Raw genomic sequence first — 14,395 nt, 5'->3', positions numbered from 1 at the left:
TTCCAGTGTGCTGGTAATATCAGGGGCCGAGTGTCTTCACCTCTATGGCCAGTAGATTGTAGTCCAGACAGAAATGTGGGAGATCTATCTGTGACAGTTGTGGCTGTTCCAAGAGATCGATGGACGAACCATCACTTGTTGTGACTGAAGCTGCAGGGAAAGTCAGTGTCATCTTTACAAGTGTCAGCTCCGTATCTTTGGACTCTTCCTCACCTTCTTGAGGGTTTCTTCCCCTCCTTAGTGGGTAGCACGGCTCATTCTACTAGAGCTGCTGGAGCCTCCTGGGCTGTTCGGCATCAGGTTTTGGTTCTTCCAGATCCAATTTGTCTTGCAACACCCCAGACAGCACTGAACACCCCTCAGCCAGTCCACTTGAGGCTGGTCAAATACTCCCAATGAGATTCTGTTCAGCCTATCACACACCTTATATACCCACCAAGCCGGCCCACAACAAGTCACTCCCTTCCTGAGCTACACGCTGCCGACGTCAGAAGTAGGAGGTGGTGATAATAATGGGACTCAACTCTTCTATTTATTCCATGGGATTCTGTGTAGTGATTACATTGTCTCATCTTCTCTCCATTCAGGTTCCTACAATATAGAATCCTCTCAGTATCTTCTATATAAGAGAATATTCCTGATTGATCCATCAAGGATAGAAAGAGACAGGAACAAGATGGCGGAAAGTCTATTAAATCTCACCCTAGAGATCATCTACCAGCTTACTGGAGAGGTGAGAGATTCTGATGATGTCATCATGACATCATACTTATCTATAGTAATAATAGATGATATGACTGGAGAGGTGATGGACTCTGGACATGTATGTAGTGAGATTTATTAATGTGTCTCCTCATAACCAGGATTACACAGTAGTGAAGAAGCCCTCTAGTGGGCGCTGTCAGACCCTTGTATTTGATGGATGGAGAGGAACCCTGAGCCCATTCCCGGGGCCTCCACCTCACCCCCTGATACAGGAGGAGATCAATGGACAGAAGATCCTAGAACTCACCCACAAGATGCTGGAGCTGCTGACTGGAGAGGTGACACTGCTGGGAATGCTGGGACATTATACAGTAACTGGAGGGGTCGGGGTGATGACTGTATCATTGTGTTGTCAGGTTCCTATAAGGTGTCAGGATGTCGCTGTCTATTTCTCCATGGAGGAGTGGGAGTATTTAGAAGGACACAAGGATCTGTACAAGGAGGTGATGATGGAGGACCAGCAGCCCCTCACATCAGCAGGTAATAGACATGACTATATACACATGGACTTCCATTATTTGTATGTACAGAATGAATTCAGTCCCTGTCTGTGTTTCCTACAGGTAGATCCAGTAAGAGGACAACACCGGAGAGATGTCCCAGTCCTCTTCTTCCACAGGATGATGATCAGGTAGATGGAGATATTCCCTATGATGTGTAGACAGGCTGTGACATCCTTGTGGTCAGTCTTGTTGTATCCAGCAGTATTATATGGTTATATACATGGGCGGTGTCATTGAGCCGCCATCTAATATGTTTATCCGGCTTCTCACAAACCTGCAGCTACTGTCAGGACATCTTTCATCTTCATGCGGATTAATGATCTAGATCAGGGGTGGGCAATTAATTTTCCCATGGGGCCGCATAAGAAATTGAAACTATGCTATAGGGCTGCGCCACGGCAAATTTAGCTCCACCCGCTTCTACGTTGACTCCGCCCATTCCCAATCATCTTTCCATGTGCCCCCACAAAATATAATCCTCCTACAGTCACCCGTACATTATATGCCCCCACATTATAATCATTATAATGTTCCCTTCCAACTGCCCCACAGTATTAAGTCCCTCTCCTGGTGCCCCAGTTTAAATTGGTGGAAACTAGAGGGGACATGAAGCTGGGACAACTGGATCCGGACATGAAACTGGGGACAACTAGAGGGGGACATTAAAATTGGGAAGCTGGAAGCAGACATTAAACCGTAGGGGTAGCTGGAGGGTGACATTAAACTGAGGGCAACTAGAGGCAGACAGGTCCCCCTACAGCTTCCTCTATGGTTTAATGCCCCCTCCAGTTGTCCCCAGTTTAATGTCCCCCCTCCATTTCTCCCTCAGTTTCATATCCCCCTTTATTTGCCCCATTTCATGTCCCCCCCCCTCCATCTGCCATCTCTGCCCTAGTTTAACATTCCCCTTACATCTCTGCCCCTAGGTTACTTAGACACACACACATATAGACACACACATACAGACAGACACATATAGACACACACACACACTCTCCACCCTGCATCTCACCTTACATCTCTCAGTACCTTATGACACACACCACATGTCTCCATCTTCTGCCGGCACTAAGACACGCCCCCTAGACACGCCTCCCTGGTCAAGCTGTGCGGGCCAGTCTGAATCAGTCAGAGGGCCGGATATGGACCTAGGGCCGGGCTTTGCCCAGGTCCGATCTAGAACATTCTCTGTGACTTCCCCATTTGTCCGGTGACTTTTACATTATTTGTTTCGCAGATTTTCCATCAGGATAAAGATGTGAGCGACATTAATGCTATATCTATGAGAATACAGGAAGAGCCCTATGTGAGTGGTGATGAGGAGTGTGAGGAGGACATTCCTACAGGGAACCGCCCAGGTGAGGAGTCACCACTATATAAAGCACGAAGGGTCACTGATTCTATTCAGACATTGTTTAGACCAGAGGTGCTCACACTTTGTCAGCATGTCAGCTACTTTATAACATGCCCAAGTCGAAAGATCTACTACTCACTTCTTGGGGGTGGGGTAGGCCTGTGGGTGGGGCGTGTCTGTGGGCAGGGCATGTGGGCGGGGCCGGACGGATCGTGAGAGCAGGAGACAGCGGCGTTCTGTGGCCGCCCAGGGATCCCCGCTGTCTGCTTGTTCACAACGTAGGCTGAGCGTTATCTCTGGACACCGCCTGCCAGTGTCTGTAGATGACTCTCAGCCTGTGCTGTGAACAAGCAGCACCCCGGCCCCCTCCATCCCTAAGAGCGGCCTGCAAGTGTCCGGAGTGCTTGTTTACAGCGCAGGCTGAGAGTCAACTCTTAGCCTGCACTGTGAACAAGCAGACACCGGGGATCCCTGGCTGCATCCTGCGATCAACCAATACGTCCATTGCGATCGACCAGTAGATCGCGATCGACGTATTGGGCACCCCTGGTTTAGACTATTTGTTGTATACATGAATATAAATGTTTTGGGTTTTTTTTTTTTTAAATTCAACAAGTTTTATTAAGTTTTGAACGATAAATGGCAAACATAGAAAAGTACAATAAATTGAGTATGGAACAACATAGTACTATAAACAGAATGAGGGTATAGTTGATGAACAAAAATAACTATATGAAGAAATGCGTCAATACCTACACAACGTAGGTACGTAGAGAAAAGGGAAGTGCGATGATGGGTGTTGAAGAACAAAAAATAGAGACAAGAAGAGAATATGAGAGTGAGGCATGTAGATTACATGTCAATGGAGAGAAGACAAACAAGAATAGGGGGGGACGCGGACCCCACAGGACCCCATCTTTAGGAATTGTGTACTAAAGGAGGGGGGGTGGGAGTGGGGGGAGGATGAGAGAGAGTAAGCCATCGCGAGTAAGGTGGGGGGGGGGGAAGCAGGAAGAGAAGAGAGGGTTAAAAAGGAGGGGGGTGGTGGAAGAGATAGAGAAGGGGAATATGAGATGAGTAGAGTCAAGTGGGAATGGGGGAAACTCACCAGGTAGGTACCTAGGATCATAAGACCGGTAATTGCTGAGCCACAGGGGAGAAGGGGGGGGGGGGGGGGGAGGAAGGCGGCAGGTCAAGCGGCACGGTCTAACCAAGGTGACCACACTTTATAGAACCTGTCATGTGACCTATTGGCCCAACTAAGGAGTTCCTCAAATCGTGCAATGAGATTTACTTTATGAATCCAATTCTGAGCAGTCGGGGGGACGGTTTGTAGCCAGTGAAAGGGGTATGAGCGCCTTTGCAGCAGCCAAGAGGTGAGAAATAAGGATGTGTTTGGAGGGGTGATACTCAGGTGACGAAGCGGAGAAGAAGATCATAGCCGGCGTGAACTCAAACTGAGGGTATCCAATGGATCTTATTGTGTCTCTGACGTCGGTCCAGTACTGTTGGATGAGGGGGCATTCCCACCAAATATGTAAGTAAGTGCCTTCTGCCTGAAGACATCTCCAGCACTGGTTCGTGGGGGCAAGACCTTTGCGATTTAGCCAGGAGGGAGTGCGGTACCATCTCGTTAGGAGCTTATAGTGGCTTTCCTGTAAGCGTATACATCTGGACGGACCGTGAGAGTGCTGTAAAATAGAATCGACCACATGTTCCGGGAAAACAATGCCTAGTTCTTGTTCCCATGAGTCGATAAAGTGCGGTTTGTTATAGCAAATGGGGTCAATGTATCGTTGTAATAGACGAGAGGTCTTCCTGAGAAGGGAGGTCTTGGAAACCATCAATTTCTCAAACTCCGTGAGCTCAGTCCTGAGTGTAAATTTCTGAGGAAGGAGGCTTAAGCAGGTTTTCATGTGTTGGACATAGAGGAAGGAAAGAGAGAGGTTTGGAAACAAAGCGAGAATATCAGGCAGTGGTAGAAGACCTTCCGCAGTCGAGATGTCCAGAAGAGTTGTGGAGCCGAATTTAGACCACATCTCTCGATAAGGAGTGCCATCTAGCCCTAGGAGATCTGGGAGAGCCAGGAGGGGCATCAGTGGAGAAGGAGCCGGCGCGAGGTCTTTGCTTAGGACCGACCAGAGTGACATTGGGCCTTTCATTAAAGGGTTGGATTGAAGCGATTTGGCGGTCTTGGAAGAAGGGATCCAGAGGGCAGGCAAGGGTGGGGAGGAGGTCCGTGGCGACAGGAAGCGAAGGGGCAATCCAGACCGTATGGGAGAAGTCAACTCCAGCCACCATGCCAATTGATTTGCTCTATAATATTTGCGGATATAAGGGAGGTCACATGAATATAAATGTGATACCGCTATAGGGGGTAATAAATGTAGTATAGAATAGAACGGACAGCAGGAATATGGACTGGACATTGATGTGAAAGGCAAATTTCTTCCTCACCGGCTGTCAGTCCTCGTGAAGGGAAAGAATTTACCAGAATTATATAGCAGATTATTTCAGGTAGCGGAAAAATAATCCTCCTGCTCGATCTTCAGGCAGATTCCACCTCCGAGCTCTATGGAAATAAATGGGAGGTGGAAAATCCGGCCTGGCCAGTAAGGAATCTGATGGAGATTCGGGGGCTGATTTGGTAAAGCGGAAAAATTCTTCTGAATTCCTGAAGCAGCTTCTACAAATGTCACTGTGTAAACCTCACCTTAGACCCCAATCACACTATGGAATCCGGACTAGAAAATCTGGTCTGTACATCAGTCACATTTCCCAGCCTGAACTCTGTCCACACACCAGGACTCCCCGTATCTTAGTGATCTATGACGCTAGGAGTCCCTGCTTCCTTGTGACTCCACAGACCCTACTACATACTGTATGGAGAAAAAACACAAAAGTAGGTATACAGACACTCAGAATGGTGAGGTCAGAAAAAGACCAAAACTCGTAATAGGTAGAGATGAGCGAACAGTGTTCTATCGAACACATGTTCGATCGGATATCACGCTGTTCGCCATGTTCGAATCGAACACCGCGTGGTAAAGTGTGCCAAAACTCGATTCCCCTCCCACCTTCCCTGGCGCCTTTTTTGCACCAATAACAGCGCAGGGGAGGTGGGACAGGAACTACGACAACGGGGGCATTGAAAAAAAAATCGGAAAAAGCCATTGGCTGCAGAAATCAGGTGACCTCCATTTTAGACGAATAGTGGATTTCAAATCCGGGTCATATGAGAATGTGAACTTTGTGACTAAGAGACAGGGATAGCTGTACAGGCAGGGATAGCTAGGGATAACCTTTTATTTAGGGGGGAATGTTATTAAAAATAACTTTTTGGGGCTCTATCGGGTGTGTAATTGTGTTTTTTGTGAGATAAACTTTTTCCCATAGGAATGCAATGGCCAGCGCTGATTGGCCAGAGTACGGAATTCGGCCAATCAGCGCTGGCTCTGCTGGAGGAGGCGGAGTCTAAGATCGCTCCACACCAGTCTCCATTCTGGTCTGACCTTAGACTCCGCCTCCTCCAGCAGAGCCAGCGCTGATTGGCCGAATTCCGTACTCTGGCCAATCAGCACTGGCCAATGCATTCTATTGGTGTGATGAAGCAGTGCTGAATGTGTGTGCTTAGCTCAACTACGCCGGTGGAGTAGTTGAGCTAAGCACACACATTCAGCTCTGCTTCAATCAGCGCTGGCCAATGCATTCTATTAGCGTGATGAAGCAGAGTGTGCACAAGGGTTCAAGCGCACCCTTGGCTCTGATGTAGCAGAGCCGAGGGTGCACAAGGGTTCAAGTGCACGCTCGGCTCTGCTACATCAGAGCCGAGGTTTGCGCTTGAACCCTTGTGCACCCTCGGCTCTGCTACATCAGAGCCGAGGGTGCGCTTGAACCCTTGTGCACCCTCGGCTCTGCTACATCAGAGCCGAGGGTGCGCTTGAACCCTTGTGCACACTCGGCTCTGCTACATCAGAGCCGAGTGTGCGCTTGAACCCTTGTGCACACTCTGCTTCATCACGCTAATAGAATGCATTGGCCAGCGCTGATTGAAGCAGAGCTGAATGTGCGTGCTTAGCTCAACTACTCCACCGGCGTAGTTGAGCTAAGCACACACATTCAGCACTGCTTCATCACGCCAATAGAATGCATTGGCCAGCGCTGATTGGCCAGAGTACGGGATTCGGCCAATCAGCGCTGGCTCTGCTGGAGGAGGCGGAGTCTAAGGTCGGACCAGAATGGAGACTGGTGTGGAGCGATCTTAGACTCCGCCTCCTCCAGCAGAGCCAGCGCTGATTGAACAGAGAACAGAATTCGGCCAATCAGCGCTGGCCAATCCATTCCTATGGGAAAAAGTTAGCTTGCGACAATCGCCAGCTGACAGGGATTTCCATGTAATAAAGTGATTTATATGCCCCCAGACATGCTTCCCCTGCTGTCACGGTGTCATTCCAGGGTGTTGGCATCATTTCCTGGGGTGTCATAGTGGACTTGGTGACCCTCCTGAGACGGATTTGGGATTCCCCCTTAACGAGTATATGTTCCCCATAGACTATAATGGGGTTGGAAACCCGTTCGAACAGTCGAACAGTAAGTGACTGTTCGAATCGGATTTCGAACCTCGAACATTTTGGTGTTCGCGCATCTCTAGTAATAGGAATATACAAACTTTAATAGTATCACATTAAAAAGTTATACAAAATATATTATGCGAGTGACACACAGGTAAATGTACAGAAAAGAGCACAGCAAAGAATCCAATATTGACCAGGGTAGTTATTAGATGTAGTTAAACGTAAGTGGTATACAGACTATATATATACCACATGAATCAACAAGGTAGGCAAAAACATAAGGCCAGATTATACAAGTGCTACCAAAAGGAGGCCAAATTTATCATGTAACATATATAGTGCAAAGTGCAATAAAGCAAAAATGCATTGAAGGTAAAAGTAGAATATCACAACATGTAAGCATTGAGTACTTTTAGACAAGAAAAAATGGCCACAAAGTAGATTGTAAGAGACTTAATCAGCGGCAGCAGAAGTTAATCAGCAGGTCTATAATATTTATAAATGGAAGTAGAGCTTACCCATGATATAAACCACGTAAACAGATATAAGAGGAAACGCCGGCTCACACCGACGCACACGTTTCGGCACGCCTGCCTTCATCTGGGGGTCTTAAAACTATATTTAGCTTTTCCCTCTTATGTGCAAGGTTTGTTTTTATCTTACATACTGTATGGGACAGCAGATCCGCGGTGAGTTCAGGCTGAGAAATCCAGCAGATGTGGTTTGGATTCTATTGTGTGTATGGGGTGTAATACAATAAGATTTATGGCATCCTACAGTATTATTCCACATAAGTGGCCATATTTAAGCAGCCAGGGATTGTGTTCACCTCTACAGTGACCTAGAGCAGTGGTGGCGTCTCCTGCCCCGCTTCATTACTAGTCACTATCACTGACCTCCGTCTCAGCACAGTGAATACTAATGAAGTAGGCCGCGCTGCCATCGTTTGCTGCCTGTGTCACTGACTTCACTTCTTCACACGGTCTGAAGCGTCTCAGGCAGCGGCAGCTCAGTGGGGAATATACTTATAAGGTTATGTTATTCAATAATAATACCATCAGTTTTCTTCTTGTCAGATGACTGTACCAGGAGCTCAGAGGGACATCTGATATCTACAGATTATAAAGCAGAGGATCATGGTATCACACAAGATTCATATGAAGAACATGTCATTACCCCAGATGTTACCTCAGCCATTCTGAAGAATGATCTTTCTCCTAATTCACAGTCTGTTAAGCAAAATAAAAGCTGCAGAAGTGGTGTTATACATCAAAGAACTCACACAGGAGAGAAGCCATTTTCATGCCCAGAATGTGGGAAATGTTTTGCTCGGAAACCAGACCTTGTTAAGCATCAAAGAACTCACACAGGAGAGAAGCCATTTTCATGTCCAGACTGTGGGAAATGTTTTACTCGAAAATTAAGCCTTGTTAGGCATCAAAGAACTCGCACAGGGGAGAAGCCATTTTCATGCCCAGAATGTGGATATTGTTTTATTCAGAAATCAGACCTTGTTAAGCATCAAAGAATTCACACAGGAGAGAAGCCATTTTCATGCCTAGAATGTGGGAAATGTTTTGCTCAGAAACCAGACCTTGTTAATCATCAAAGAACTCACACAGGAGAGAAGCCATTTTCATGCCTAGAATGTAGGAAATGTTTTGTTAAGAAATCAGACCTTGTTAAGCATCAAAGAACTCACACAGGAGAGAAGCCATTTTCATGCCTAGAATGTGGAAAATGTTTTGCTCAGAAATCAGACCTTGTTAAGCATCATAGAACTCACACAGGAGAGAAGCCATATTCATGTCCAGACTGTGGGAAATGTTTTACTCTGAAATTAAGCCTTGTTAGGCATCAAAGAACTCACACAGGGGAGAAGCAAATTGTAAGTGGATTTTTAACCTGGAGTCATTGACCCATCTACGTTGTAAGAAAGAACTTATATTCACAGGTTTTTTGTTTGTTTTTTTTAGGTTAAATTATTTATTTTTCTTTAAAGGGATTCTACCACTAAACTAACATTTTTTTCTAATGACCACGTCGGAATAGCCTTAAGAAAGGCTATTCGTCTCCTACCTTTAGATGTGGTCTCCGCCGCGCCGTTCCGCAGAAATACCGGTTTTAACCGGTATGCAAATGAGCTCTCCGCAGGAGCCTACTGCTCAGGCGTCTGAAGTTGGACCGCATCAGAAGACAGAAGAGGCGGAGTTGCTGCGCAAGAAGGAGGCGGCACTGGAAACAGCTCTCGGGCACCACATCTAAAGAAATTTCTAACTGAAATTTCCCCATTGTGGGACTATTAAAGGATTATCTTATTTTAGGATTATCTTAAAGGTAGGATACGAATAGCCTTTCTTAAGGCTATTCCGACATGGTCATTAGAAAAAAATGTTAGTTTAGTGGTAGAATCCCTTTAACTCCTTCATGCATTCTTATGTACATGTGCACGGGTGAATGTGGGTACTTGCTTCATCTCCACGTACGTGATGGTGGTTGAACGGGCTCAGAAGCAGAGCCCGTACGATCATCATGAGAAAAATATGCAACAAAAAGCAAAACAAAGCACTTAAGGTCATTTTCAGACAACAGAACAAACTACTATGTCAAAAGACAGAAATCACCCCCCAAAAAATTGCTAAAATATTAAATACTAGTAGAATACCCGCGGCTTCGATCGCAGGAAATATGTTAAATTTTTGGTTATGCGGGCTAAAGTAAAATTTTCAGTGTCACACTGAAATTGATATTTTCACAGAGCTACAGCTTTTTTTTCCACTTAAAATTTTTATTATTTTGTCATTTTACTAATTTATCTGAAACTAAATCTCTCCAAGACTGAACTACTTCTGTTTCCACCATCTAATAGATCTGTCCCTGATATATCCATTGTAGTCTCAGGCCTTACTATAACTCCTAGGCAGTAGGCCCGCTGCCTCGGGGTCAAGTTTGACGCAGACCTTTCCTTCACCCCTCATGTTGAATCACTCGCACGTTCATGTCACATCCACCTCAAAAACATCTCCAGAATACGCCCTTTCCTTACCAGAGATACACTAAAGACACTTATTGTCTCTCTGATTCATTCTTGCCTTGACTACTGTAACTCCTTACTAATCGGTCTTCCCCTCACTAAACTCTCCCCTCTACAATCTATTCTGAATGCAGCGGCCAGGCTCATCTATCAGGCTAGACGATACAGCGATGCCTCCGGTCTGTGCCAGTCGCTACATTGGCTGCCTGTTCATTATAGAATAAAATATAAAGTTATTACTCTCACCCACAAGGCTCTCCATAATGCCGCACCTCCATACATTTCCTCCCTCATCTCTGTCTACCGCCCAACCCGTGTTCTCCGCTCACTCAATGACCTAACACATACATCCTCTATTACACAGGTCAACAAAAAAAAAAAAATTTACTGGTGTCCAAAATATTTTAATGAATTTGGGGTATTTTTGGGGTGCTGATTCTGAATATGCTATCAGTTTTGCCAGATTGGCTCAAGTTTTTGAGATTTTTGGTATCTTATTTATAGCACTTGTTGGTAAATGCGACGCATCATCTCATTAATTTATTTGGATTAGTACTTGAACTGAGCAGTTCTCAATATAGTTTTTTGTTAATTAGTGTTCTAAAAGTTTGTTCATAGCTTGATTTTTGCACTAACTTTATGTTGTTGTCTGTTTTCCAGTGAAAAGCATGAACTCATCAAGAAGAAGTTGTCTTAACGATCCAGACTCATTCTGTTACATTTGTGGTGAATATACACTGCAAAAACATAGAAGAAACATAACAGACTTCATAAAAAAAGTGTATTTGGCCTATTTTGGGGTTATGCTTTGGGGACCAAGACAAGTCTTGGGCACCACACATAGTGTGCAAAGCATGTATCGAATTATTACGAAAATGGAGCAAAGGACAAAGAAAAAGCTTCAAATTTGGTGTTCCAATGGTGTGGAGAGGGCAAAAAAATCATCATGATGACTGTTATTTCTGTGCAGTGCAAGGATTCAATAAGCATAAGAAACGAAAATGGGAGTATCCTAACATGGAATCTGCAAGAAGGCCTGTCCCTCATTGTGAAGATGTGCCTGTACCTGTGTTTACCATGTTACCTGACCTTCCCCCACCTGATGATGATGAAATGCAGGGTATGGAGCTAAGCATTAGTTCTGGAAGTGAACCAGAATATGAAGGAAGTTTCAGAACACCTACGCAATTTACCCAAGGAGAGCTCAACGATCTAATAAGAGACCTCAACCTCTCAAAAAGTGCATCCGAACTTTTAGCTTTAAGGCTAAGTGAAAAAAATTGTCTGACGCCTGGAACTAAAATTACATCTTACAGGACCAGAGAAGAAGCACTTCTTCAATTTTTCTGTGAAGATGACCTACTTGTATATTGTAAGGATATTCCTGGCCTGATGCTGCAAATGGGTTTACAAGTATATCGTCCTGAAGACTGGAGGCTTTTCATAGATAGTTCTAAAAGGAGTTTGAAATGTGTTTTGTTGAACAATGGCAATCAGTGTGCATCTCTTCCAGTAGCTCACTCAACTAAACTTGCAGAACAATACAAAAATGGTCTTGGAGAAACTGTGCTACCATGAACATTCGTGGCTATGTGTTGATATAAAAATGGTCAACTTTTTACTTGGACAGCAAAGTGGATACACAAAGTATCCTTGCTTCATCTGCATGTGGGATAGTAGAGCAAAACATCAGCACTGGGAGAAACTGAATTGGCCTCCAAGGGACACCTTGACAGTAGGAGCATCAAACATAGTGAATGAACCTTTGGTGGACAGGGAAAAAATCATTCTACCACCACTTCACATAAAGTTAGGATTAATGAAGCAGTTCGTAAAGGCATTAGACAAAGATGGTAATTGCTTCATGTACATCTGCAGATCTTTCCCTGGTCTTAGTAGCAAAAAACTGAAGGCAGGAATCTTTGATGGTCCTCAAATTTGGAAACTCATTAAAGATTCAAATTTTCCTAAGGAAATGAATGACATTGAAGCTGCTGCATGGTGTAGTTTTGTGTTGGTAGTGAAGAACTTCTTGGGAAATAAAAAGGCAGACAATTATGAAGAACTGGTACAAAACATGCTATTGAGATTTAGAAATCTGGGTGTACACATGAGCATTAAATTGCAGTATCTTCACAGTCACTTGGACAGATTTCCAGAAAACCTTGGAGATTTTAGCGAAGAACGAGGGGAGAGATTTCATCAGGATATTATGGTGATGGAGGAAAGGTACCAAGGCAGATGGGACAGACATATGATGGCTGATTACTGCTGGAATCTACAGCGTGACTGCCCGAATAGCTCACATAGAAGAAAATCATATAAAAAGCGCTTTTCCAGCGATTAAATGTCTCCTATCTTTCATGTCTTGTTCATTTTTGAAGATTACTTTCTAAAACTAGTTAAAATAAACTAAAATCAACATTTACTTTAAATTTATTGTATTCATGACAATATCAATAAAGTTAATGCGCGTGTAGCAAATTACGTCTTTTTTTTTTTTTTTTACACATTTTACGAAAAATCTCAAAAACTTGAGCCAATCTGGCAAAACTGATGACATATTCAGAATCAGCACCCCAAAGTTACCCTAAATTCGTTGAAATATCTTTGGCCCCAAAAATGCCGTTGACCTGTGTTATCAGAACTTTCCACGCTCGTATACAAGACTTCTCCCGAGCTGCACCACTTCTCTGGAGTGCTCTACCCCAGACAATCAGATTAACTCCCAATTTCTACAGTTTCAAACGCAAACTAAAGACGCATCTTATCAGACAGGCCGATCACAATTTCTAGCGTAAACCCTTTACACAACTATCTATTGCGGTGCTTTTTGGTGCTTTTTCTGGTTTTACCTTCAGGTGCATACCTGTATATGAAAAGATTTTTGGGGTTACCCAGTCTAGAGCGAGCAACGTACAACTGTCCATGTGAAAAACACGGGCTCTCCAAATTAAAGCCGACTACTTTAAGTTATTGACCTTGTGCTTTGTTTATAGTCATAGCAGATCTTCTTGTGCAATCCCTGTGGAGAGCCATTCCAGGTACTCAACACTTCAGTCTGAAGGGGACGCAAATGCCATAAAGCCCAAGCGACCGCCCTGGCCGAGGATGACATCAGGCCGAGGACTCTCATGGCGGTGCGGATGGTAACTCGCCGGGTCCGAAATAGGAAGCGGGCGGCAGCCTCTATACTCAACCGCCTTGGGCTGGAAGGAAGATCTGCATCAACTCTGGATCCACAATAAAACTCAGGAACTTCTTCCGGGTAGCTGGCACGATCTCTGACTATCCAACCTAACTTCTGTAGGAGGTTGATAGCTATCTGGAGGTGTTGGAGGATTGCAGCAGACTGAGCTTTTACAAGCCAGTCGCTGAAGTAGGGAACGATGAATAGGCCTTGTAGTCTGAGGGCGGTGGCGACCGGAGCGACCACCTTGATGAATATGAATGGGGCTGAGAAAATGCCAACCGGCAATGCGGTGACTTGATAATGCTCTCTGTGGTGGGCCATATAAATGGCGATTCTGGTGATGCTTCCTGTGAGGACTAAAAATAGGGCCCTGGAGATACGCGTCTTTAAGATCTAGAGTGATCATTACTTCTCCCTGCTGTAGATAAAATGTTAGTGTCTACAGACTCCAACCGCCGGTCGGAAGGTAGATGATCGAACTCTATAGAGTAACCGCGTTCTACCACCAGTAGAACCCAAAGATCTTCTATGTTGGTTCTCCATACCACATAAAAAAATGGAAAGACGTCCTCCAACATGAATGATGGCCACAGAGAGCGGTGCCCCATAACAATTCAGGCTTCTTTTTGGGGTCATCCCCGGATTACCACTACCCGCGCCTCTAGGACGGTATCTAGACCGCCGGTGTTGCTGGCGTCTAAGACCAGATGTTGACCCTTGACCCCTAGGAGGGGGCGATCTCCTTCCTCTGGAGGCTTGCGGCAGGGATTTCCCTTTGCCCTCAACTAGACCTTCCATGAGGTCATCCAGCCCTCAGCCGAATACCTTCCCAGGCTCAAAGGGAAGGGAGCAGAGCGCGAAATTTGAGGCGAGATCAGCTTTCCAAAGTTTAACCATAGAGGCCTCATACGGGCGTAGACATAGCCATGGAACTGGAGGCGAGCCTTAGCTGTTGTCTGGACGAGATGTAGT

The 14,395-nt window shown here is 45.2% G+C and overlaps 1 protein-coding gene across 1 annotated transcript in view; it reads left to right on the top strand.

The window, feature by feature from the left end:
- The first annotated feature begins 2,508 nt into the window (after positions 1 to 2,508).
- LOC142193878 (uncharacterized) overlaps positions 2,509 to 14,395 on the top strand; it is an 87,777-nt gene continuing 75,890 nt past the window's right edge. The window contains exons 1-2 of the mRNA XM_075262927.1: positions 2,509 to 2,626; positions 8,273 to 9,052. Coding sequence (XP_075119028.1) covers positions 2,551 to 2,626; positions 8,273 to 9,052 — 856 coding nt within the window. The 5' untranslated portion in view covers positions 2,509 to 2,550. The remainder of the gene's footprint in view (positions 2,627 to 8,272; positions 9,053 to 14,395) is intronic.

The sequence above is a fragment of the Leptodactylus fuscus genome, chromosome 1 (assembly GCF_031893055.1).
Source record: "Leptodactylus fuscus isolate aLepFus1 chromosome 1, aLepFus1.hap2, whole genome shotgun sequence".
NCBI lineage: Eukaryota > Metazoa > Chordata > Amphibia > Anura > Leptodactylidae > Leptodactylus > Leptodactylus fuscus.
Note: the sequence above shows the minus strand (reverse complement) of the source record. Positions and strands in the feature narration are given on the sequence as shown.